This window comes from Protomyctophum bolini (genome assembly GCF_963924005.1).
Source record: "Protomyctophum bolini genome assembly, chromosome: 7".
NCBI lineage: Eukaryota > Metazoa > Chordata > Actinopteri > Myctophiformes > Myctophidae > Protomyctophum > Protomyctophum bolini.
This window is the reverse complement of record NC_137868.1, coordinates 32,853,061-32,876,741: the sequence shown is the minus strand read 5'-3', so window position 1 is coordinate 32,876,741 and position 23,681 is coordinate 32,853,061. Positions and strand designations below refer to the sequence as shown.

General features: G+C 43.9%; 1 protein-coding gene and 1 long non-coding RNA gene across 2 annotated transcripts in view; both read left to right on the top strand.

Annotated features, from left to right (window-relative positions):
• Positions 1–17,386, top strand: part of LOC308318074 — a 70,413-nt gene extending 53,027 nt beyond the window's left edge. The window contains exon 3 of the long non-coding RNA XR_013964322.1: positions 17,234–17,386. This is a non-coding gene — a long non-coding RNA (uncharacterized lncRNA). The remainder of the gene's footprint in view (positions 1–17,233) is intronic.
• Positions 17,387–17,496: 110 nt separating this feature from the next.
• Positions 17,497–23,681, top strand: part of LOC308318984 (low-density lipoprotein receptor class A domain-containing protein 4-like) — a 144,398-nt gene continuing 138,213 nt past the window's right edge. Inside the window, exon 1 of the mRNA XM_080768741.1 lies at positions 17,497–18,097. Within this exon, the coding sequence (XP_080624867.1) occupies positions 18,058–18,097 (40 nt within the window). The 5' untranslated portion in view covers positions 17,497–18,057. The remainder of the gene's footprint in view (positions 18,098–23,681) is intronic.

Genomic DNA, 23,681 nt, shown 5'->3' with positions numbered 1-23,681 from the left:
AGTGGTAGTGGAGACTAGGAGGTGGACATGTAGTCTAGTGGTAGTGGAGACTAGGAGGTGGACATGTAGTCTAGTGGTAGTGGAGACTAGGAGGTGGACATGTAGTCTAGTGGTAGTGGAGACTAGGAGGTGGACATGTAGTCTAGTGGTAGTGGAGACTAGGAGGTGGACATGTAGTCTAGTGGTAGTGGAGACTAGGAGGTGGACATGTAGTCTAGTGGTAGTGGAGACTAGGAGGTGGACATGTAGTCTAGGTGGTCGTGGAGACTAGGAGGTGGACATGTAGTCTAGGTGGTAGTGGAGACTAGGAGGTGGACATGTAGTCTAGGTGGTCGTGGAGACTAGGAGGTGGACATGTAGTCTAGGTGGTAGTGGAGACTAGGAGGTGGACATGTAGTCTAGGTGGTCGTGGAGACTAGGAGGTGGACATGTAGTCTAGGTGGTCGTGGAGACTAAGAGGTGGACATGTAGTCTAGGTGGTCGTGGAGACTAAGAGGTGGACATGTAGTCTAGGTGGTCGTGGAGACTAGGAGGTGGACATGTAGTCTAGGTGGTCGTGGAGACTAAGAGGTGGACATGTAGTCTAGGTGGTCGTGGAGACTAAGAGGTGGACATGTAGACTAGGTGGTCGTTGGAGACTAGGAGGTGGACATGTAGTCTAGTGGTCGTGGAGACTAAGAGGTGGACATGTAGTCTAGGTGGTCGTGGAGACTAGGAGGTGGACATGTAGTCTAGTGGTAGTGGAGACTAGGAGGTGGACATGTAGTCTAGTGGTAGTGGAGACTAGGAGGTGGACATGTAGTCTAGTGGTAATGGAGACTAGGAGGTGGACATGTAGTCTAGGTGGTTGTGGAGACTAGGAGGTGGACATGTAGACTAGGTGGTCGTTGGAGACTAGGAGGTGGACATGTAGTCTAGGTGGTTGTGGAGACTAGGAGGTGCATGGACATGTAGTCTAGGTGGTCGTGGAGACTAGGAAGTGGACATGTAGTCTAGGTGGTCGTGGAGACTAGGAAGTGGACATGTAGTCTAGTGGTCGTGGAGACTAGGAAGTGGACATGTAGTCTAGTGGTCGTGGAGACTAGGAAGTGGACATGTAGTCTAGTGGTCGTGGAGACTAGGAAGTGGACATGTAGTCTAGGTGGTCGTGGAGACTAGGAAGTGGACATGTAGTCTAGTGGTCGTGGAGACTAGGAAGTGGACATGTAGTCTAGTGGTCGTGGAGACTAGGAAGTGGACATGTAGTCTAGGTGGTCGTGGAGACTAGGAAGTGGACATGTAGCCTAGGTGGTAGGGCATGCCAATTCCCAGATTTCCCATGAGGCCCATAGGGCAGGAGCCTATCTCCTGTTTCTGTAGCGTTAGGCAGCTTGATGTACAAGTACACCCCCTGGACATGACGCTAGTAGTCGCAGGGACTTACTCCAATCCAACCCTTGATGCTCAGTGTCAAGCATGCAGGGAGTCACTGAGTCCAATTCAATTTTTAGAGTCTTTGGTATAACCCGGCTGGGGATTGAAGTGATTGAACCCCAACCTCCCAGTCTCAGGGCGGACACTCTAACCACAAGGCCACTGAGCTGGTAAAGTGCACATGAACTGGAGGAACACGTTCCGCCACCCACAGAGCACGGGCCCATACCAACCTGTAGGTATCCTTGCTTTCCCACCCACAAACACGACCAAGTGTGTTTGTTGGAGTGCCGGCCAAGCTGGATAGGAGGCACCATGGAGGAATCAAACCCCAGTCCTACCTTTGCCGTTTGTCCTGTGAAATGACACTGAAAGGCAGTAATTTGATTGGTCATTTCCCCCACTGAATAAATGGGGAAGAATATATTTATATTCCCATCTTGCCACAATCACGGGTGCTCCTCCAACCATCTTTGGTTACCACAATAATCAGACAAAGGTCTGTCACCACGGCCCATCCACCTCCCAGCTGACTGCGCTTTGTGCCCCTAATGGGGACCGTGGTGGACTGGGTAGTGGATATATAGCCTGGGAGGTGAACATGAACTGGGAAGTGGACACAGAGATTGGGACATACTGTATACAGTAGACTGGGAAGTGGCCATGATACTGTAGTCTTGGTAGGTGGAGAAATCGACTGAAAGGTGGACATTATGTCGGGTGGAAAGCTCCACAGTCCACAGTTAGCAGAAAGAAGTACCAGACAGGCGGACAGACAATCAGGCTTAGACAAGTCTGTACAATCAGCCAACTAGATTAGATTATGGTACTACTGAATAAAGCCTGGGGATATACTGGCATACTTGGCATGCACACACGCACGCACGCACGCACTCACACACACACACACACACACACACACACACACACACACACACACACACACACACACACACACACACACACACACACACACACACACACACACACACACACACACACACAGTAGTGCATGACAGCTTTTAATGCATGACAAGTAATGTGGAGTTATGTAATTGTCTGTTTGTCATTAAAGACAGATGGGTGGTTTTACAATATGCCCATTTAGCTGTTAGTCCGCTAATTGAGGCAACACAATCGAACACTAAACTGTGGAAAATTATGATAGTACGAGATGAATACACCATATACAGTAGGTCCTAATGTGCTGTATAACAACAACCACCCTCATTAGCCCATATTCTCTTTCTGGGTGGAACGTTAAAATATGCATGTGATAAATAAAACATGCGCCACTAATTCTTAGTTGGACGTGCTAGGTTTAATTTGTGGTGACAATATTTTATTAAGACCTTTGCCGGGTGATTGATAAATCAGCCCCAATCACATTTTCCTTTCTCAATGTTATGAACACTGAAATGACAAATTATGTAAAAATAATGAATGATGTCTTGCTATCCTTTGTTGAGTAGAATACAGAAGGCAGACAACAAATATGGAAATAAGTAAACAACAAACACAGTTAGTTTGAGGGAGTTTGAACCCGCCACCTCATTAAAAGTATGTGCAAGGGTTGTTTAGTATTTTTATACCACCAAACAGTCCCCAAATATTACTGTGCTACAGTTTGGAAACCTCATATGTCCAAAACGGTTACTTTTCAGGATTCAAATTCAAATGTATCAAAAGTAGCAGCAAGCTCAAAGCGTTTCCAGCTTGTGGATCTGCTACTTATTTGCTACTATCTGCTACAATTATTTTATTTTATTTTATTATGACTATTTAAATAAGTTTGTATTGTGTGGTGCTGTACTAGTATGATCAAGTAGGGCGTTATGAAAAACCCCCACAAAAAGCCCAACAGAGACGATAATGGTAATAAAATAAATAAAAACATATGAAAAACATAATTGCTGGAGGCTAGAGCGAACCATCATTGCTACACCTCGATACTAATTTGCAAATGCAAATGTTGTCACAGACTGGCTATTGCCTGTTAACAGAAATACAGTTGTTTATACACTATTTCATATGCCTGGAGTCTTAATTCTTTTCACAAAATGTTGACTATAGCTATAAATTAACATCATTACACACGTTGCCTAAAAAGAAGAACTGTGCCTACACTATGATGTCCTTATTCTCTTGTATTCTCGTCGCCGGGTCTGATGTTTTCATTTCACAGAAGAAATCGTTAGATCCATGTATGCAATTAATGCTAATACTATTTGTCTGTGATGTTTTCATATTTTATACTGTATGGGGGGGGCTATAGCACTGGGCTATAGCCCAGTGCAAAGTCTTCCATGGTTCCCATCCATTTATTCAACATCGCTTCAGTAAGGTTTTTTTAATGTCATATACTGTACATTCCGGTTAACATCCCAGCCAATCAGAATGGCGTATTTGCCCTAGGTGGTTTGTTAGTGTTCAGTGCTGTGGTGTAAATATAGTGGAAACACAAGTGTCCTTTGAAACGCAATCATCATGAAATGCCTCATGGGATCTAGCCTCGGTCCCAGGCTTACTTATCTGCGAAAAGAAAAGCCTGGTCACAATGTAAGGCAGAGAAGCTATCGGCGGATGTATCCTCCGGAACATCCGTCAAATGTATTTCCCCCCGGATATGATATTTTCCAGACCAATCACAACACTTGTTTCATTCGCGGAGAATGTAAACTGATTTGTAAAGCATCAACGTCATTTCCTTGGGCAATACTTCCGCTAAAATCCTGCAACTTCCGCTGATAGTCAGCGTAGGTCTTGCCCAGGGTGCATGGGATCCCGTCGGCAGACAGGAACTAACGCATGCTCAGAACAAGCTTCCACGGAAGACAACATTCTGCTGTAACTCACTTTGCATCACATGATGGATTTTTTCATGACGTATTGAAATGGATTTAAGATTAGCTGATCTATATATGCTCACAGCGCATCGCAACGTGACGCAACTAACTGCTCGCCTATTCTCCTGCCTATTATGACATGCCCAGAATTAGGGATGCTATTGCTATAGGGTTCACGTGGTTAAACTGGGGGTCAGGACCGACAGGTCATTGAGAGAGACGTCATAATATATGTGAGGTAAGACATAGGGTCTTATCTTTCGGTGCAGTTCCTAAGGGGAATAAAATGCAGAACCAATATAACAAAAACTGTGACCTTTGTCTGATTAATGCAAAATGAGCTCAGTTCACAATGCAGAGGGATTATGAAGCACTTGGACTATCGTATTGTAATGGCATTATCACACTCATTTGCCTTACTCAGCTCCTTGACTCACTGCACTTTTATGGCTGTTAAGGGTCCCGGTTGAAAGATAAAGAAGTCATAACAAGTCGTCTCATGTAGAGTGTCACCTTTTAATGTCCTTCTAGGCCCTGATAATGGATTGAACCATTAGCCCCAGCCTATCTACCATGGTCCCCTCTAAGTGGGTTACAATTGTCAGCGTGACTGTAATCCAATGCACTTGAACCATATGAAATGAAGCTATTCCATAGAGTGTTCCATTGGCTCTATGGGGCAGACTAATAGTCAACTAAGATGTGGAATACAGTGAGTTCATTGCTCCCTATCGATACTGTACCCACCTGTGTACTGTTTATCCAGCAGCCGTAATGAGCAGTGGACTCAAATGTAGTCGTTGCTCCAGACAGGCATCACGTTTTTAACACCTGTCTACTCTGCTCTACTCTGTCTGCGTGTGTGTGTGTGTGTGTGTGTGTGTGTGTGTGTGTGTGTGTGTGTGTGTGTGTGTGTGTGTGTGCATGTGTGCATGTGTGCGTGTGTGTGTGTGTGTGTGTGTGTGTGTGTGTGTGTGTGTGTGTGTGTGTGTGCATGTGTGCATGTGTGCGTGTGTGTGTGTGTGTGTGTGTGTGTGTGTGTGTGTGTGTGTGTGTGCATGTGTGTGTGCGAGTGTGTGTGTGTGTGTGTGTGTGTGTGTGTGTGTGTGTGTGTGTGTGTGTGTGTTTGTGTGTGTGTGTTGGAGGGGGTGGGGGTGTGGGTAGGTGTCTATCAGTGTGCACAATGCGTGTTCGTCTGTAGTACATGTGTGTGTTTTGGTTCGGAGGGATTAATTTCCTCCCAGACAGTCAGTCAGACCTCTCTCTCTCCAGGGAGGCCAGACGTTCTATTTGCCTTTGCTGTGCTGTCTGATTTCCTTCATACCCTTTGTTTTTGTTTTCCTGCATTCGGAGAGGACTAGATGGTTTTAAATTATATGTTTATATGTGCAGGTTTTCGTGGTGTGGTGTGTGGCTGTTGGGATATGTGATTGATTACTTTGAATTGCATGGTATTGTAATGCATTCAGTTGCCAGGCAAGTAAAGTGTTAGGGGTAAAAAGACGAGAAAGATGTCTGAGAAGGGTAAAGACAGACCTAGACCACTAGATGCTGACCTCTCCGGGAACTATTTAGTGGACATTGTATACAAAAGTGTATATAATGTACATACAATGTCCAGCTGGATGGAAATTGTAGCCAACTAAGGACTTGGTGGAGTGCCAGGTGGGGGGACAGACCAGGGGTCTGACATGGTTTATCACACACTTTACAGTACGTCTATATTCTTAAGATTTGCCGGTCCAGTCCAGAAATAAGCACAAAACAGATAGATGCGCTCATTTGCATGCATGTGTCTTTCTTCTGCACACTGTGACACAGACAACATTAATGTTACATGCCCAACATTTCCACTGACTAGACAACCAAAGTTGTAGCACTCCAAATCAATAAGATGATCAGCACCTTGCAGCTTTCCAGTATGTTTTGAACTCAACGGCCTGTTATAGCGCCACCATGAGGCCGATTTAGTCAAAACACATTTCTGTAGATTACTCGTACACATTTTATTCATACATCACACAATTCGATGTACACTATCTCCATAGGCACCATTTCCCATCTTCTAAGGGCCAAGGGGAGGTAGTTTAGAGACCAGGATTACTGCAGGTTTTTGTGAGGGTACCTACCGAGGGGACACGGGGAGAACATGCAAACTCCACACAGAAAGGCCCTTTCACCTGTCTCAGGTATGGGCACTGATGACGCGGAGAAGGGAACACGCCCACAGCGTCCCCAGCGGGAATCGAACCCAGGACCTTCTAGCTGTGAGGCGACAGCAGTCCTACAACATGAAATTCAACTTTTTTGTGTGCTTTTTGCACTCCCCTATTTGTTTTCTATCCCCACAAATATGCATTTTTTAACAATCAGGCTTTGTCATCATAGGGGCTTTTATAGAAATTGCTCTTAGGAACAGTTCAACTGATTTGGTCATATGCGTGATATCATCAGTATCACCCTACTTTGTATAATTCATCCCCCTCTTCAGTCTTCAGTTCCAAATGTGCATTTCCACTTTGTTTACAATATCCGCCATTGCTGATTTTTTCCAAATGTAAAATGCTTGTTATAGCGTCTTTAATGTTAATTCATGCCTTGCATATACATGATTACTGTGTTTCGTTTCACTTAGATGGCTGTTGAATAACATTGTCCAAACAAGCCGCAAGCATCACATTTGTCCATCACCCATCACTTCCTCCACCGTTACCAATCTTCAGAGTTGGATAGCCCGGCCTTGATGTGCTCCCAGAGCACAGAGGGAGCACCCAGGCTGCGCTACAGTCACTGCTCTGTTTACAATCACACCCTTATTGACTGGCGCCACCTCTTTGGGCTGGTGCAGGCTGTGCAGCTTTTTGTTGACAATCATGTGCATCCAAACATGCCTTATAAGACAGCTCAAAGTACCACTACTACCGTACTAGTAGTAGTAGTAGTAGTAGTAGTAGTAGTAGTACCTACATCGTATAAAGTGTAAAACCTAATTAGAGATGTGAGTGACAATAGACTGTGGCATAGTACAGTTTTGAATTTCATCTTCTTCCCTGGGAACGAGGCTATGCGGAATTACCGGAATATACAGTTTATAATTACACCCTTCCCTGGTTATTTAGCCAAAAAGAAATATATACAGAATATAGATACACTATAAGAGGAATAAGGAATAAGTTAGCAAATAAGTATATACATTGTGCAAATAGCAGTCAGTATTGTGCAGCGAAGTATAACTGTATACTGTAATTACTGTATAGGCCTACTTACTGTATAGTATAATCTAAAATGGATGAATTGAAGGGAAAATAAACTACATTTCGGTCTGTTTTGGCCCGCCAATAACATGTTCTAATATCCACTTGGTCAATGTTTATGCCTACAGACATTTTTTGTTATGACGCCTGCCTATTCTAATCCAATCCAATCTTTTGTCAGGGTTTGATGCGACTCAGACATGCTTACGATCGCTAGCCAGCCAGGCTAGGCTGCTAATAGCATGTCAGGAGGCGTTTTTACTAATCCTCTGAGAACCCTCGAGGAAAGGCTTTTGATCAATTGTCTGTGTGGAAGTGGTTGGCTAATGTTGCCCAGTGGCTATTTTCTGTTCAGAGATTAGTTGTCGGTCTGTCAGTTTAACTGGGATGGGTTTCCAGATTAGACGCATAGCGATAACCCCCTCCCAAAATGGAAAACTAAACCCAAAAACTAAAACTCACACACAAACAAACAACATACTGTACAGTACAGTACGTGCACAGTCTCATTGTATTACTATAGGTGAAAGTACTGCAGTTTATATATTGGACATGGGTCGGTTGGAGAGATTATTCAGTTGCTCACTGGCTGTACATGATTTCTCTGCACAACTGTTATGCAGTACTCATGAGACCTATGTCCATTTTCACACTATTAATGGGGAAATGCCCTGTACGTGTTATACTGGGTTAAATGTCTAATATGCCCAGGGCTGTAGCTTTAGTCCCATTAGAGAGGCTACCTATCACACTACTGTCACGCCAGCTTTGGGTCTTCATTGGCCTATACTTCTATTCATGCTGCTGATATCAGCTATCAGTCTATCTGTCTGACACCCTCGTCTGTCTGTCTGTCTGTCTGTCTGTCTGTCTGTCTGTCTGTCTGTCTGTCTGTCCGTCCGTCCGTCCGTCCGTCCGTCCGTCCGTCCGTCCGTCCGTCCGTCCGTCCGTCCGTCTGGTTGTCTGAATGTGTCTGCCACTCTCTGTCCTGCTACAATACAACAGAGCTGATGTGTAGCCAGATTAAGCCTGTCAGATTTGTCACAGTCAGTTGGCAGTCAGCGTGACGCACACACTGCTCGTCGAGACGAGAACATTACAAATGGTTCCTTCAGTCTACCTTTGTATAGTTTTGCTTTGCCAGTCATTTTTTGCTTCATTTCACAAATTATCCCTTCTTTTCTGCACTCGTGCCTGCAGCTTTCTGTTCCTGTCCTCTATTTGTCTTCTACAACTGAATTGTGCGATGCATTAGACAATTTCCAAACAGAGTAGAATAGTATTTTTCTCCCGACATTAAGGAGAGGAGAGACATGAAAGAAGGCAGACTGTGTGTGTGTGTGTGTGTGTGTGTGTGTGTGTGTGTGTGTGTGTGTGGGGGGGGGGGGGTATTTTTGGAATCTCTGAAGATGACCCCTTTCTAGTAAACTAGTAAACTAGAAAGGGGTGCTCAGAGCGCATATCTTCACCACGCTGGGCAGAATATAGAGGCTGCTCATGCGATTCCAATTTGGGGTTGATTGGCTGTTGCGTTTTAGAAATAGGCCTCTTCCACACGCAAAAAGAGTTATGGATGGATGGAGTTATGGGTGTATCATAGCTCTGGTCCATAGCGTTTTGGCTGCAACAAACAGTTTCCCTAAAGGTTTTTTCGTTGTACGTTTTTTACACCTCTGATTGGTCTGTGGTTGGGGAAAAAAACGCCAGTTTGACTTTGTATCAATGCGCACCGTGCACCTACTGCTGTTGCCCTGCAACGTCCCCTTATCATTCACTGAACTCACCAGCCGTCGGACTATTGAATAAAATTATATTATTTACATTTTTACCGTAGGTTTTTACTCTTGAGTCTTGAACTGCCGCTACTTTTTTCAACAGTGAGAAGCATGGATAGAGTGCCGCTGGCTGAGGGCGTACTGTATCAGCAACAACGTGGCTACATAACAGGTGATGTTAGGAAAGGAAATACAAGTCTGCTGCCTGCTTGCCAGACTGGGGCACTGATGAAGGAGAACTCCAGTGACAACAATACAAATCCATGGAATTCAGCGAATCAGGCTGGAAACAGGCTAGAGTATTGATATCCAAGGACTCCTTCGCAAACCTATTTTTCACCTGGGGCCAATTTCCTAAAATGTAATCCTGGGCGCTACTCTCCCTCTGCCAACCTGGTGAGAGCCCCGAACTGAGCTCATGCTTCCTTCAACGCATGAGAGCAGTGAGCAGGCCGTTTCCTACCACTGACAGGGGGAGTTTCCCTGGTAGGACGTAGCGCGTGGAAGGAACACATTATTCCAACCAGTTCCTTTCCCCTCCATCAGCCTGGCTGACCAGGGGGAGGCAGTATAGAGACCATTACTGCATGTTTTTGTGAGGGCACATACTACATACCCTAGCCTAGGGGACACAGGGAAAACATGCAAACTCCACACAGAAAGGATGTTTCGCCAACCCCACCTATAGGGTATGGGTACTGATGAAGGAGAACTCCTTCTAATGCTATGGTGGTGTATCAATACTGAAAATATCCATACTTGTGATACTGTAATTTTCTTTTGAGAATCAAAAGGACATTTTGGAGAATCTCATTCTCACGTGACTCCTGAAATCCTTAAATTTTTTACACATTTTGTACCTATAATTTGGTTAAATTGAGATTTTTTTTTGTGAATTCTGCCCAACCCGAAACATAAATGTTGTAACCACGACTAGCGACACTTTAGTTATGAGCCTTGAATAAAAATTGTTTACATTGAACAGACAGAGTGGTAATTTTTCACTTCCGATTCATTTCCTGTTTATCGATTGCTATAGTAACCGACAGCTATTCATATGGTGGTGAAGAGCGTGATCTAACTAAAGAAACCCTAAAAACGCTAGTTGCTGAGCAGGATATGGAAACAAAAAAATACATGTTCAGGAAACTGTGTAGTGGTTGGTCGAATACCTCCCGGTCTGAAGAGCTTATTCAGTGTGATTTGACCTGATTTGAATGGGCTGAATTATAGTCCTTGGCGCATTCGAAGATTGTGGAACAGATAGGCAGGCTTGAGTGGCTACTACTGTATGTGATCCCTTAGCAACCCTCCGTAGTCTTGTAGTCTTTATAGGTTTAAGAGACGGCGTCCTAATAAACATCCTTATTTAATTAAGACGGAAGTGTAGTTATTTGGGCAACAAGAGTAGTAAGTGTCTGTGAGTCTTAGAGTATAGTTAAGGCAGCACATACACAACACAGGCAGCTTTATGAGGCAGTGGAGATGGGAAGTACCAACCTCAACAGAGGGGAAATCAATGATCGGTCTCAGTGGACCACAGGAAAAATATCAAGCTAATGAATACCATAAGAACAAATAGAGCAAATAAAACTCTGAAAAGTAGAAAGGATACATGTGCTTATATAGTAGTAGTATAACAAAACATGCTTGCCCTGAGCACACCATAGCTCCATCTTTTGCAGATGCCTTTTTTTGTTTCTTCAAATTTACCTTGCAATACCTAACCAGAACATTATTATTTCTTTATTTGTTCCGTGGGGCGCTCGCCCCCAGTGGTTCTTGTATGCTTGTATTTGTTTTACTGAGGTTAAGGTTAGGAATACGTTTAGGGTTAGGCATACTTTTACTGAGGTTACGTTTAGTGTGTGTGTGTGTGTGTGTGTGTGTGTGTGTGTGTGTGTGTGTGTGTGTGTGTGTGTGTGTGTGTGTGTGTGTGTGTGTGTGTGTGTGTGTGTGTGTGTGCGTGCATGCTTGTGTGGATGTGTTTGTGATACTACAATTGTTAAAAAGGCCAGAACAGTTTAGTCCACACTCACCCTTCCCCCCTGGTGGCTTTCACAAGCAGGTGAAGTTTATTGAGTTAATTAGGTCACTATATGACACCAGCAGGTTCAGTTAATCAAGCCACACAGTATGCAAGACTTGCAATTACCAATTCATTCTTCACTGCAGAGTTGTTGTGAGAGGTTGTGCGTCCATTGACAGTAAGTGTGTTTGGTTATGCAAAGGTGATGTTTTCATGCTTATGTTCGAGCATTTCTCTGCTTTGTCTTTTATTTGTGTTCCATTTTTGTCGTTGCAAACACATGGCTAAGGTGGCATAGAAGTTTGAGCCTGTGTGCAGCTGGTTGGCTTGACCTTAGAATCCCCAGATAACGGCTGGCCTGGACAGAAGCCACACTCATCACAATGGAATATGGAAGTATAGAGAGGACTAATGAGGCAGCCTGACCACAACCCTCCATAAATCATTTCTAATGTTATATAATCTGTCCATGTGTGACAGTATGGCTGGAACCTTATACAGCCTCCATAGTCACTATCTGTGTCCAGAGAGACAACACCATCTGTCATGGAGTCCGGTTACCAGATATATTGTTTAGATAGGGTTTTTCTTCTATTCCTGTATTTATTCCTGTTTCTACTCCCATTCTTATTAACTCCGCCAGGCTGGACAGTCGCAAGCCAGAGATTATGTTTTAGCCCCCTGTCCGTCCGTCCGTCCGTCCGTTGTCTGTTTGTTTGTTTGTTTGTCCATCTGTGAACAGCTAATCTCAGCTATAATGGAACATTTTGTATGAGCAGAGGTGCTGTAATGTAACTGGCTACTTGGTTTTCATGTTCCCAGGTCATGTGCCAGTGCTTGCCCTGCTGTGTGCATCAAGTTTGTGATGACAGGTAGCCTTTAAATCGTCCCTGACCAACGTAGTAGTCTATGTTTGATGTGGACAAAGTTCTGCTCTTTCGGGGAATGGCTATTTGCGACATTTTCAAGCATCCATACCAAACAAGACAGTGCTGCCCACAGGGCATTTTCAACATGTTTTTACATAATACATGCACATGCGCACACACGCACACACACACACACACACACACACACACACACACACACACACACACACACACACACACACACACACACACACACACACACACACACACAGTTCATCCAGGGTGAGAGAACATTCTCCACGGGAGGATACCTTCAATGCTCTGGCCTGTCTGTCTGTGTTTGACTTTGTGTGTGTGTGTGTGTGTGAGTGTGTGTGTGTGTGTGTGTGTGTGTGTGTGTGTGTCCACAGTTGCCCTAATTGTCTGAATACTGAGGAAATAAAGTGAATATCTCCATGAACTTAAACCCTCAGACCGTTAGATAAGTGCCATTTTACAGCGGCAACATTGTTCTGGTTATTCTTACATAACCTAGCAAAACCAAATAAAAATAATAGTACGTATGTCTGCTGTCTGTGTATGATGAAACGTTTTAGCGACTATTCAGTGAAAGCCTCTATTATATTATCTTGCTACAGAACGTTCTTGAACTCTTGATGTCTTAATTTAAGCCCTGTATTTTCTTCTTTGTTGCATAATTCTTTCTTTGCACGCATGAGTTAAGTCAGCATCACACATCATGCGACAAACTCTGTGGTTTTGATCAAGTCTGTTCCCAGACCATGTCTGTGTCTGACTGCTGTCTCACAGATAAGACAAAAAGTTGGCTGTTGAAACTTTTAGTTGAGATATAATGAGTCTATTAGTCTCGTACAATGTCTAGTAGAATACAATGTTAAGAGAGTTACTGTCGTAGACAGTAGGGCTGAGCGATATGACAATTATTTCATACTTTTGCCTCGATTATGATAATTATGTTTTAGTTAAGTATAATGCAGAGTTAAGTAAGTGGTCAATCGATTGAACTTTATGCCGATTCCTTGATATACTGTACAAGGAAAAACATCATCCAAAACAAAAATGCTCATCGACTATGATCGGTTATAAGTCAGTTATTGGTTCTAAACATTGATTTCGATGTATTTTCAGTTAATTGCCTAGCCCTTGTAGACAGATACTGTAGAGAGAAAGGCTGACAGACAAACTAGTAAAGTCAATTAATATGTTCTTAAATGACCAGAGGACATTCAGGTCACAAATAGGGGGTGTCTCTAAACTCCTACCAGACGACATGACCCGGTGTGGAGATAGATAGACAAACAGAAAGACAGACAGACAGACAGATGGCACTGGCAGATTGACAGTAGCAGTGATAGTTGTAGTAGTAGCTAGTCCTTAGTTGACCTGGCTCGCAGGCAGGCTGGCAGACAAACACAAGCACATTTTAACATGGCAATTCAGTGTTCAGGTGATTTACGTGAAAAGTGCATAAGAAACACATTATAAAAATTGATATCGAAGATATAAGACAATGGGATATAAGAATAAGCCAAACTTAAACATATACAATTTGATAATACATTTAAAGTTTTTATGTAGTCATAGCACTTTATAGTACACATGTTTAATATATAATAGTATAGTATGTATAGTTTACATATACTCCACTGTTACATTCTTAGTTTATACATGATTCATGATAACTACTTTTTATATGTGATGTATGCCATGTTTTTTGTTATTGCTGGATTAGGAGCGTCTGCTAAATGCCTAAATTGTAAATTGTAAAGAACAACTCAAGAAATGAATCAAAAACGCCAGTAAAAGGCAGCATTAAGATTTGATTTAAAAGAACTGAGAATCTTTGTATGTTTGTTTTAGACATGCAATAGGCCTATACATATTTATTTTTGACAGAAAGCAGACATGTCCACGGCGACTTGAGAAGTCTGGATGGTCCATGATGTATTTCAAGTTCAGAAATGTATTTTGGCCCTAAAGCATTCAATGCTTTACAAACTAACAGTAGTATGTTGAAATCAATAATTTGACAGACTGTTTGTAAGTGTAAAGATCTGAGAACTGTAGTACTGTTTGTAAGTGTAAAGATCTGAGAACTGTAGTGATATGATCCACTCTCTTGGTCTTATTGAGGACTCAAGCTGCAGCATTCTGAATCAACTACAGCTGTCTGATCGATTTGTAGGGAGACCTGTAAAGACACCGTTACATTACTCGCGGCTGCTGAAGATGAATGCATGGACAAGTCTTTCCAAATCCTGCTGAGGCATAATTCTTTAATCCTTGATATATTCTTAAGGTGATAGTAGGCGGCTGACTTTGTAAAATGCCTTAATAAGGGTGTTGAAATTCAGGTCTGAGTCCATGACTGCACCAACATTTCTGGCTTGGGTTGTGGTTTTAAACCTTACCGACTGAAGCAGAGCACTGACTTTAATCGTTATTTCTTGGCAGCAAAAACAATTAGCAGTAGTACTCTGTATCCTCAGATGACCTAGCAAACAAACAGTCAGACAGACAGACAGACAGACAGACAGACAGACAGACAGACAGACAGACAGACAGACAGACAGACAGACAGACAGACAGACAGACAGTGGAAGTGGTAGTAGTAGTAGTAGTAGTAGTATTAACAGTAGTATAGTACTGTATTAGTACTATTAGTACTCTGTGTCCTTAGATGACGTGGAAGACAAACAGACTGAGCTGACACAGTGGGAACAGGATAAATTACTTTTGTAGGTATTCAACAGATGGCTTGCGTGACCTGAAATGCCATCAGGATCATTTTTACAGACAATGGATTGTTGAAAGCGACACCTGGATAGAGAAACAAATAATGTTAGCATTACTAGAGTGATCGTCTTTTTTACAGACTCATGTTGGAATAATAATAATAATATAATAATAAAATAATATTACATACAATTTATATAGAGCTTTTCTGAGTACTCGAGTTGCTTCACAAAACCGAAACCAAAATAAAAACTGGCAAAAGCTAGATTAGAAGCAAAGGTTAAAAAGGTTAGATTATGTTTACTAAAAGGACCAAAGAGGAGAGGGTTAATTTTTTTTTTGCCAGTCAACTTCAAAAACAATACAGTATGAGTATAGTAGACTTACATCCTCGGCCTACTGTACCTGATGAGACACACATATAACGTTAGCTACATCTATAGGCCTACACAAAACATGCCGAGCCTTGATTCTGCCAACCGCAACCACATGCATCATACATTAACATTAACATTACTCTTTGGCCAAGGTTATAGTTAACAAAAACTAACAAAATAAAGTCATCTATTATGTGAAAAGTTCTGCTGCTCTACTTCTACTTCTCAGTGTATTTTCAATTCTGAGCTTTATAATCAATTGTTCCTGTGAATCAGCCATTCTCCTCTCCTCTCCTCTCCTCTCCTCTCCTCTCCTCTCCTCTCCTCTCCTCTCCTCTCCTCTCCTCTCCTCTCCTCTCCTCTCCTCTCCTCTCCTCTCCTCTCCTCTCCTCTCCTCTCCTCTCCTCTCCTCTCCTCTCCTCTCCTGAGACACAAAGGATGGTTTCTAATTAGAAAAGAGGACAACTGATGCTTTGAACTGGGTGAAAGGCTTTGGGTGGATTTAATAAGTAGTTCTTTGATTAGCGAGGCTATGTCTAGCCATGGTGTCTAATTGTGGCCACTAGAATGTTCCAAGATGTATTTTGTACCATACTGCGCAGGTAACATGATATAGTATGTTCAGGTATCTTGGTGCATGCATACTTTTACTTTTCCATTCATCATGGTACAAACGTGTTTGTATCCCTTCCATGATAAATCCAGATTACAATATATAATAATATAAGATAAGACTTAACTGTGGCCTTTAGCTAGCCGAGATCTGTTGAAACTTTCTAAACCTCAGACAGGGTGTGTATTTGTTTACCGTCTGTCTGCTCTTGTAAGGACGAATACCTCTAGTCGCCCTTGTGCATTCTTACACCATGTTTGATTTTGGTGAACTTTAACGTCTCTCTCTCTCTCTCTCTCTCTCTCTCTCTCTCTCTCTCTCTCCCTGTGATGTTTTGCTTTCCCTTCTTGTTTCCCTTGCCTTTCTGCTGGAGTTCACTTTTCTAGGCCTCTTTTATTTGTGTGTGTAATTTCTCATTCTCTCTCTGTCTCTCTCTCTGTGGGATATCGCTTCCCTTCCCTTCTACATCCTTATAGTCTCCCTCTTCTCTCTGTGTCGGATTTGTCTTTCATTAAACCCCCACCCCCCCTCTCTGGCTCCTCTGTGTCATAGTTCTTTTCACTCTATGATTTCTGTCTCTACTCTGCAGTCACACAACAACAACAACAGCAAACTATGTTAACGTTGCTCATTTAACAAAAACGTCCCTCTCCTGATTCTCTTTTAACTCCTGTCTTTTGGGATGGAGGGGGTGGTCCTTTCACACACGCACGCACGCATACACACACACACACACACACACGCATGCACGCACGCACGCCACGCACACACACACACAAAGCGTTGGCGCTTTTGAAATGTAAATAAAGTGTTCTTGTTCCTTCAGCCGGATCCTGCATGCAGTCCCTGTTTATCAGACAGACTTCAAAGTGGCAGGCTGACGTGTGGCCCAGTCCTCTCCCCTGCTCTGTGAAACAGGGTCACAGGCGGCGCTTGGCTTTCAGGGAAACTTTTATTCCCTTTCATGTAAGAACCTAGTGGTTGAGAGGAGCTAAAGGGGGCTGTGCCCACCGCCCACTGACCCCCAAACTCTGTGAGGCTCCATGGGTCGTCCTCTGTGTGTGTGTGTGTGTGTGTGTGTGTGTGTGTGTGTGTGTGTGTGTGTGTGTGTGTGTGTGTGTGTGTACTATATAATGTGTTCACGGTAGACCAGGGGTTACATTATCTCTGGTTGTCAGGGTGTATCTCCTCGCCTGGTTGTTCCTCGCCTGCAACGAGTTTTGATATCTCATGATGTTCATTCAATTTCTCCCTCTCTCCCCCCCCCCCCCCCCCCCCTCCCTCCCTCTCTCTTCCGTAGCTCCCGTGCCAGCGAGTGCGCCTCAACAACGTGCTGAGCTGGGGCGCCTGGACTGAGCTGAACACACAAAGAAGGAGAAAGAAGAAAACAGTGCAGGACAGAGCGACTCCATACAGAGCAGATGAGGTGACATGTTGATCACAGACAGACAGACAGACAGACAGACACACAGACACATAGACACACAGACACACAGACAGACACACACACACACACACACACACAGACACACAGACACACAGACAGACACACACACACACACACACACACACAGACACACAGACAGACACACACACACACACACACAGACACACAGACAGACACACACACACAGACATATGTCAGTATGCCTGTGGCTGAGGGTATAGAGAGTCAGAGAGCAGAGAGACAAAAGCCCACACTCCCAAAAACACCAACTTCCACTTAAACACTCATCCCAGTGCTGTTCACCGACATTCTCCCTTGGGAATTCCACAGCAGGAAGCAAGCCAAGCAAGATTATGTTTTGAGCCCCGAAATCAACAAGTCAAGAGAGCGTGCAGGCCAGACAGACACACCGCTAAGCCAGCCAGTTGCTGACCTCTAGCACGCACAGCGTGGCCTCATTCGACCAGCCGCTCAACGGGAAGTGACACATCGAACCGGCACATGACGGCAACCCTTCCTTTCCCGCCCATGGACTGTTGACGGTGAAGATGGCAGTGAGACTGGCGCGCGCCTGGCCTCCCTCCCCTCCCCCAGCAGGCGCGGCTCGGACCGGTTGAGTTTGGTCCCTTGGCATCCACCGTGGCATCGGCAGCAGGCAGCGTGCTCCAAGGAGCAGTATGCAGGAAACTGATTTACCAGCCACAAACGCTTTTAAAGGTAAACCACACAGTGAATGGCTGATGCTGTGCCTGTTTGTATGTGTGTGACTGTGTGTGTGTGTGTGTGTGTGTGTGTGTGTGTGTGTGTGCACTCAGTGAACTAATCGATTTAAAAGTTTAAAAAAAGAAAAGATTAGGCCTATCGATTTTAATACATTTTTTGATAAAGAATGTATCAATGGATTCAAGACTTCTCCTACGTTCTGCGCCTTTTTCTTCTCACTTCGCTTCACAGTCTCCGTGCACAACAGGAGAAAACGCCCGCGGCTTCTGATTGGTCTGTGGGGGGACCGAGTCACTTCCTGACTTGCCTACATAATTGATATACAAGTCAAGTCCACAGACTTAGTAGTCTACTTCGCTACTAAGTCTACTGACCCTGTACTGACATAACGAATCAGTCTGGATTCCAGGCTGGATAAATGAGACATTGTAGATTGGCTATTTTCACTATTTGTACCCGAGACCATTGTACGACAATGGATAAAAGGCTTATAAAGGCTTAAGTGGTAAACAAGACTAATCGCTTTATTCGATTAGAATGTTTTCATTGTTTTGTAATGATTTGTTGATATCCAAAACTGTTACTTTTCAGGATTCAAATTCTTGTAGATCTGCTATTCTGCTACTTTTGTTTGATGCTGTATATGATCAAGTGGGTGTTAATTTACGAAAAAACGCAAAAAGTTAGAATATGGAGATTTCAGTAACGAAAAAAACATTTAAAAAAATACACTCTTTTATTCCACTAATCGAAAAAGTAATCGCTTGAGTAATCACTAAATTGATAGTTGCAGCCCCAGTGTGTGTGTTTATGTCTGCGAATGTGTTTTCTTTTGGGAGTGCAGTGAATTGTGACTTTGTGTGTGTGTGTGTGTGTGTGTGTGTGTGTGTGTGTGTGTGTGTGTGTGTGTGTGTGTGTGTGTGTGTGGGGGTGTGATTTTCTGGGTTTATGTGTATGAGGGCATCAAGCTGCCACTGCCATACTATTTCTCCACAGTGTTTAAGGTGACACGTTCACAACACTGCAGAGGAGGAAATGTATTCCTCAGTGGAAATCACAGTCAATATGGAGCCCAGAATACTAGACTCTCTCTAGAATTGGCTTAACAGGTCTTCATTAAACATAAAAGCCCATAGTAATTACTTCTTATTGTGCGTGGGGTTACTTGCAGTCAGTCAGATTCTACCCATCTGCTTTTTTAATAGTATTTAGTGGCTTTTGTTGTCTGTCCTCCAAACAGGAAAGTTTTAAAGCGATGTTGAACTTTGGTAGAACCCTGGGTTGTGTAGTTTCACTACTGGGTTGTTATTGCCAGTACTGTATCTGCTTTGTTTGCGTTCCTTTATGTGCTAAATGTGTGATTTTGAGACTTGTTTTGGGAGTAAAGTGATTAAGTGAAAAGGCTTCTCAAAAGCTGTTCGCTCATATGAAGAATATTTGGACTTACAGTATACAATTTTACAATTTACAATTTTGGCATTTAGCAGACGCTCTTAATCCAGAGCGACTTACATTAAGCAAGAACAAAAGCATGGGAATACATCACATAAAGACATTTATCATGAAACATGCGTAGCTAAGAAAGTAACAGTGGAATATCTATAATGAAACTATACATATAAGCTATACATCTATACTACTATGCTACACATATGTACTATGACGTGCTATGACTACTAGAATTGCTATCTAAGGGGGTGGGGTAAGTGCTATGGGCCATGATGGAGTCTGAAAAGGTGGGTTTTCAGACTACGGCGGAAGATTGGGAGTGATGCTGCAGTTCTGACTGCAATGGGAAGTGCATTCCACAGTTTTGGAGCCAGAAGGGAGAAGAGTTTGGGACGTGTGGAGCGTTGTCCCGGCGTTTTTAGTGAGGGTACTTCCAGCTTCCCTGCGTTGGCTGATCTGAGTGAGCGGGAGGGTTTGTAGGGTTCGATCATACTTGCAAGATATGGGGGAGCCATACCTTTGGTTGCTTTGAATGCCAGCATCAGGGTTTTGTATTCTGTGCGGGCAGCGACCGGGAGCCAGTGGAGGGAGCGGAGCAGGGGGGAGACATGTGAGAATTTTGGCTGGTTGAAGACCAAGCGAGCTGCAGCATTTTGGATCAGCTGGAGAGGCTTAAGTGCACATGCTGGTAGGCCAGTAAGGAGGGAGTTACAATAGTCAAGTTTTGACAAGACTGTTGTCTGGATTAGGAGCTGGGCTGATTCCTGGGTGAGGAACGGTCTAATTCGTCGTATGTTATAGAGTGTGAACCTACAGGATCGAGTGACAGCTGTGATGTGAGTTTTGAACGAGAGCTGACTGTCCAGGACAACACCAAGATTCCTGGCTGTTGGGACAGACGTTACCAGGGCGTTGTCTATGGAGATAGTTAGCTCCCGCATAGGGCAGGACTTAGCTGGGAAGAAGAGAAGCTCAGTCTTGTCTGGGTTCAGTTTGAGGTGGTTGGAGGACATCCACTGTGAGATGTCAGCCAGGCATGCGGTGATGCGCTCTTCCACCTGAGTGGCAGAGGGGGGGAAGGATAGAAACAGTTGTGTGTCATCGGCGTAGCAGTGATAGGATATATTGTGAGCAGAGATGATAGTGCCAAGGGATTTAGTGTACAGTGAGAAAAGGAGGGGACCAAGAACCGATCCCTGTGGGACCCCAGTTTGGAGGGTTCGGGGGGATGATAACAGACCTTTCCAGGAAACCTGGTAGGTCCGGTCGGTGAGGTAGGAAGAGAACCACTTTAGTGCCGTTCCACGGATGCCTAGATCCGCTAGGGTGTCTAGGAGCAGCTGGTGGTTCACTGTGTCAAATGCTGCCGATAGGTCTAGGAGGATCAGTACTGCAGAGTGGGAAGCAGCTTGGGCAGCATGTAGTGCTTCTGTGACTGCCAGCAGGGCAGTTTCTGTGGAGTGGGCCTTCTTAAATCCGGACTGGTTGGGATCCAGCAGGTTGTGCTGTGAGAGATGGAGAGAGAGCTGGTTGGAGACAACACGTTCAATGGTTTTAGAAATAAATGAAAGGAGTCAGTATGTCATACAACCAAATGCAATGTCACTTTAAGAAACAATGATAACTAATAGCATGGTTATATCAATGTGCCCAGATATGCACACAACCTACAGTATATGTTTTGTGTATAGGGTGCTGTGTATAGGGTGCTGTGTATAGGGTGCTGTGTATAGGGTGCTGTGTATATTGTGTATAGGGTGCTGTGTATAGGGTGCTGTGTATATTGTGTATAGGGTGCTGTGTATATTGTGTATAGGGTGCTGTGTATAGGGTGCCGTGCCATTGTTCCGACGGCCCATTGGTCCGACTCGCCGCATTACTAACCCTATCCCTAACCGTACGCAAAGCCACGTACTCACGTAGTCAGTGTAATGGGATGTCGGAGTTATGGACAGTCCCTGTCTAAATGAAGACACGTAGTCAAAGTAATGGGATGTCGGAGTTAGGGACAGTCCCTGTCTAAATGAAGACACGTAGTCAGTGTAATGGGATGTCGGAGTTAGGGACAGTCCCTGTCTAAATGAAGACACGTAGTCAGTGTAATGGGATGTCGGAGTTAGGGACAGTCCCTGTCTAAATGAAGACACGTAGTCAGTGTAATGGGATGTCGGAGTTAGGGACAGTCCCTGTCTAAATGGGGCTCAGAATATATAAAATAAAGGGGAAGAGAGAGATGAGATGATTTTGGTAAAAAGTTTTCCACTGGAGAACTCCAACTGATACTCTGCCCACAAGCTTCCTAAAAAACATTGTTCAGCTCCTTAGAGACAGATTTACTGCAAATAGTTTACCCTTCTATTAAAAAAGTCTAACCTAGATGCTTCTGTAATTAAAACTATTTTGTCACTTAGGAGACACACTGATCCACAGCGAAGTGTAAAACCTGAGTAAATGATATTAGGCTAGCACTAGTGAACAAATAGATGAAATAATCATATAAAGAAAACAATGTAGTGTTTCAAATAAACCATGATTACAAGTAGACATCAAACCTAGCATCTGTCTACAAGAAATCTAAATGACATTCTTAACATCTGTGGGAAAAACATCTAACTAAACATACAGTATGAAGTACATAACCTGCATAGTATACAGTAACGAGCACCTATCAAAAAAAGGTGACAAGAAGGTGAGGTTGAATCTGAAGAGGTGAGTTTTTGGATTGCAGTGGAAAATGGGGAGTCAGTCTGAAGTTCTGATTTTAATATGGGGTTTATTCAAGCCCCCAGTAAGGCTATCCAACGTTGAAGCTGCCACTACCTACTGGCCAAAAGTGGCACTGCAGCACGTTCCTGGAGGTGGACGTCATGTGCGTAATGTGTGTCTCCCCGGACCTCACATTTGAGGTCCTCGCTGCTCTTCCGCTCGCTCAAGCCATTGAGTTATGACGGTACTGTACTGTAGCAGCAGTGCTTCAAAACGCCACTGAGCAACTTCTATTGAATAAGACAATAACACTAGGATTAAATATGCTGGAATCAATGTTTAGACCAATGCTATTTAGAACCATAATGAGGGCAGTCACAGTGCTAGGCAAAATCTTCACGTCTCCCTCCTTTAGAGCTCACTTCACTGGCTTCTGGTTGCTGACGGTACCTAGTACAAAACACTGGTAATGTGTGATTACCAGTCAGTCTACAACTAGTTTCTACCAAGCACCACCCTGCCTGCGTTCGATTGGCTGAATGCAAGAATGAGAAAACCTCTCGTGGCATTGAGCCACGAGAGGCACCGCCGAGCGAGCTAAAGCGAGCGAGTCGCTGTGCCGAACGTTGCAAAGTTTGCTGGAGTTGAGTCAGCGCCGTTGGAGTTATTATACCGATACGCACAGAATCCTAAGTCATGTTTTGTTTTGCGTTTGCCCCAAAGTCCCCAGCTGTCACTCAAAGTGTCTCAATCTGGCATCACTGCGCTTCACTCACTGCAGGGAGCCGTTCGGGGCGATATGGACAGTTGGACACATACCTCCTCCACGCAAAAATAACAAGCTATTGGAAGCTATTTTTTGTGGCACATTATGTTTAGTCAAACAACAAGTTTCCTCAGTGTTTGGGTCGGGAGTCGGGATGTTCTGTGTCTGCTGTCTGTCTGCTGTCTGTCTGCCTGCATGACAGGATCATCATGAAGCTGCGTGCTGCGCGCTCCAGTGAAATTGGAGAAAGATTAGTTCATTTGTGTCGGATAAGGACTTATTGGTGGGTTTTCCGCTAGATATTAAGGACTGTTTAGGCCGGCTCTATGAAAACACTCACTCTTGAACGAAGTTGAACGTGAGAAAGTGACGTTCACACACGTTCACACACGCAGGTTTTCACGCATTTTTCTGGCACTGGCTCCACTTTTCCCCTAGTGGTGGTAGCATGTATTGTGTTAACGGAGGTATTCTGTGGCCTACTGGAGACTCCTGCAGAGCCACGCCATAAAACATATACGCCTTCTATCACAGTTGCTATTCCTGATATGGCTGCTGTGATCTGCTTACAGGGAAAAGCCGCCTCATGTTGTCTTTCCCGTCTCGTGACTTAGAGTCTGTCAGCAAAACTCACTGAGAGACTGTAAACAAGCAGGT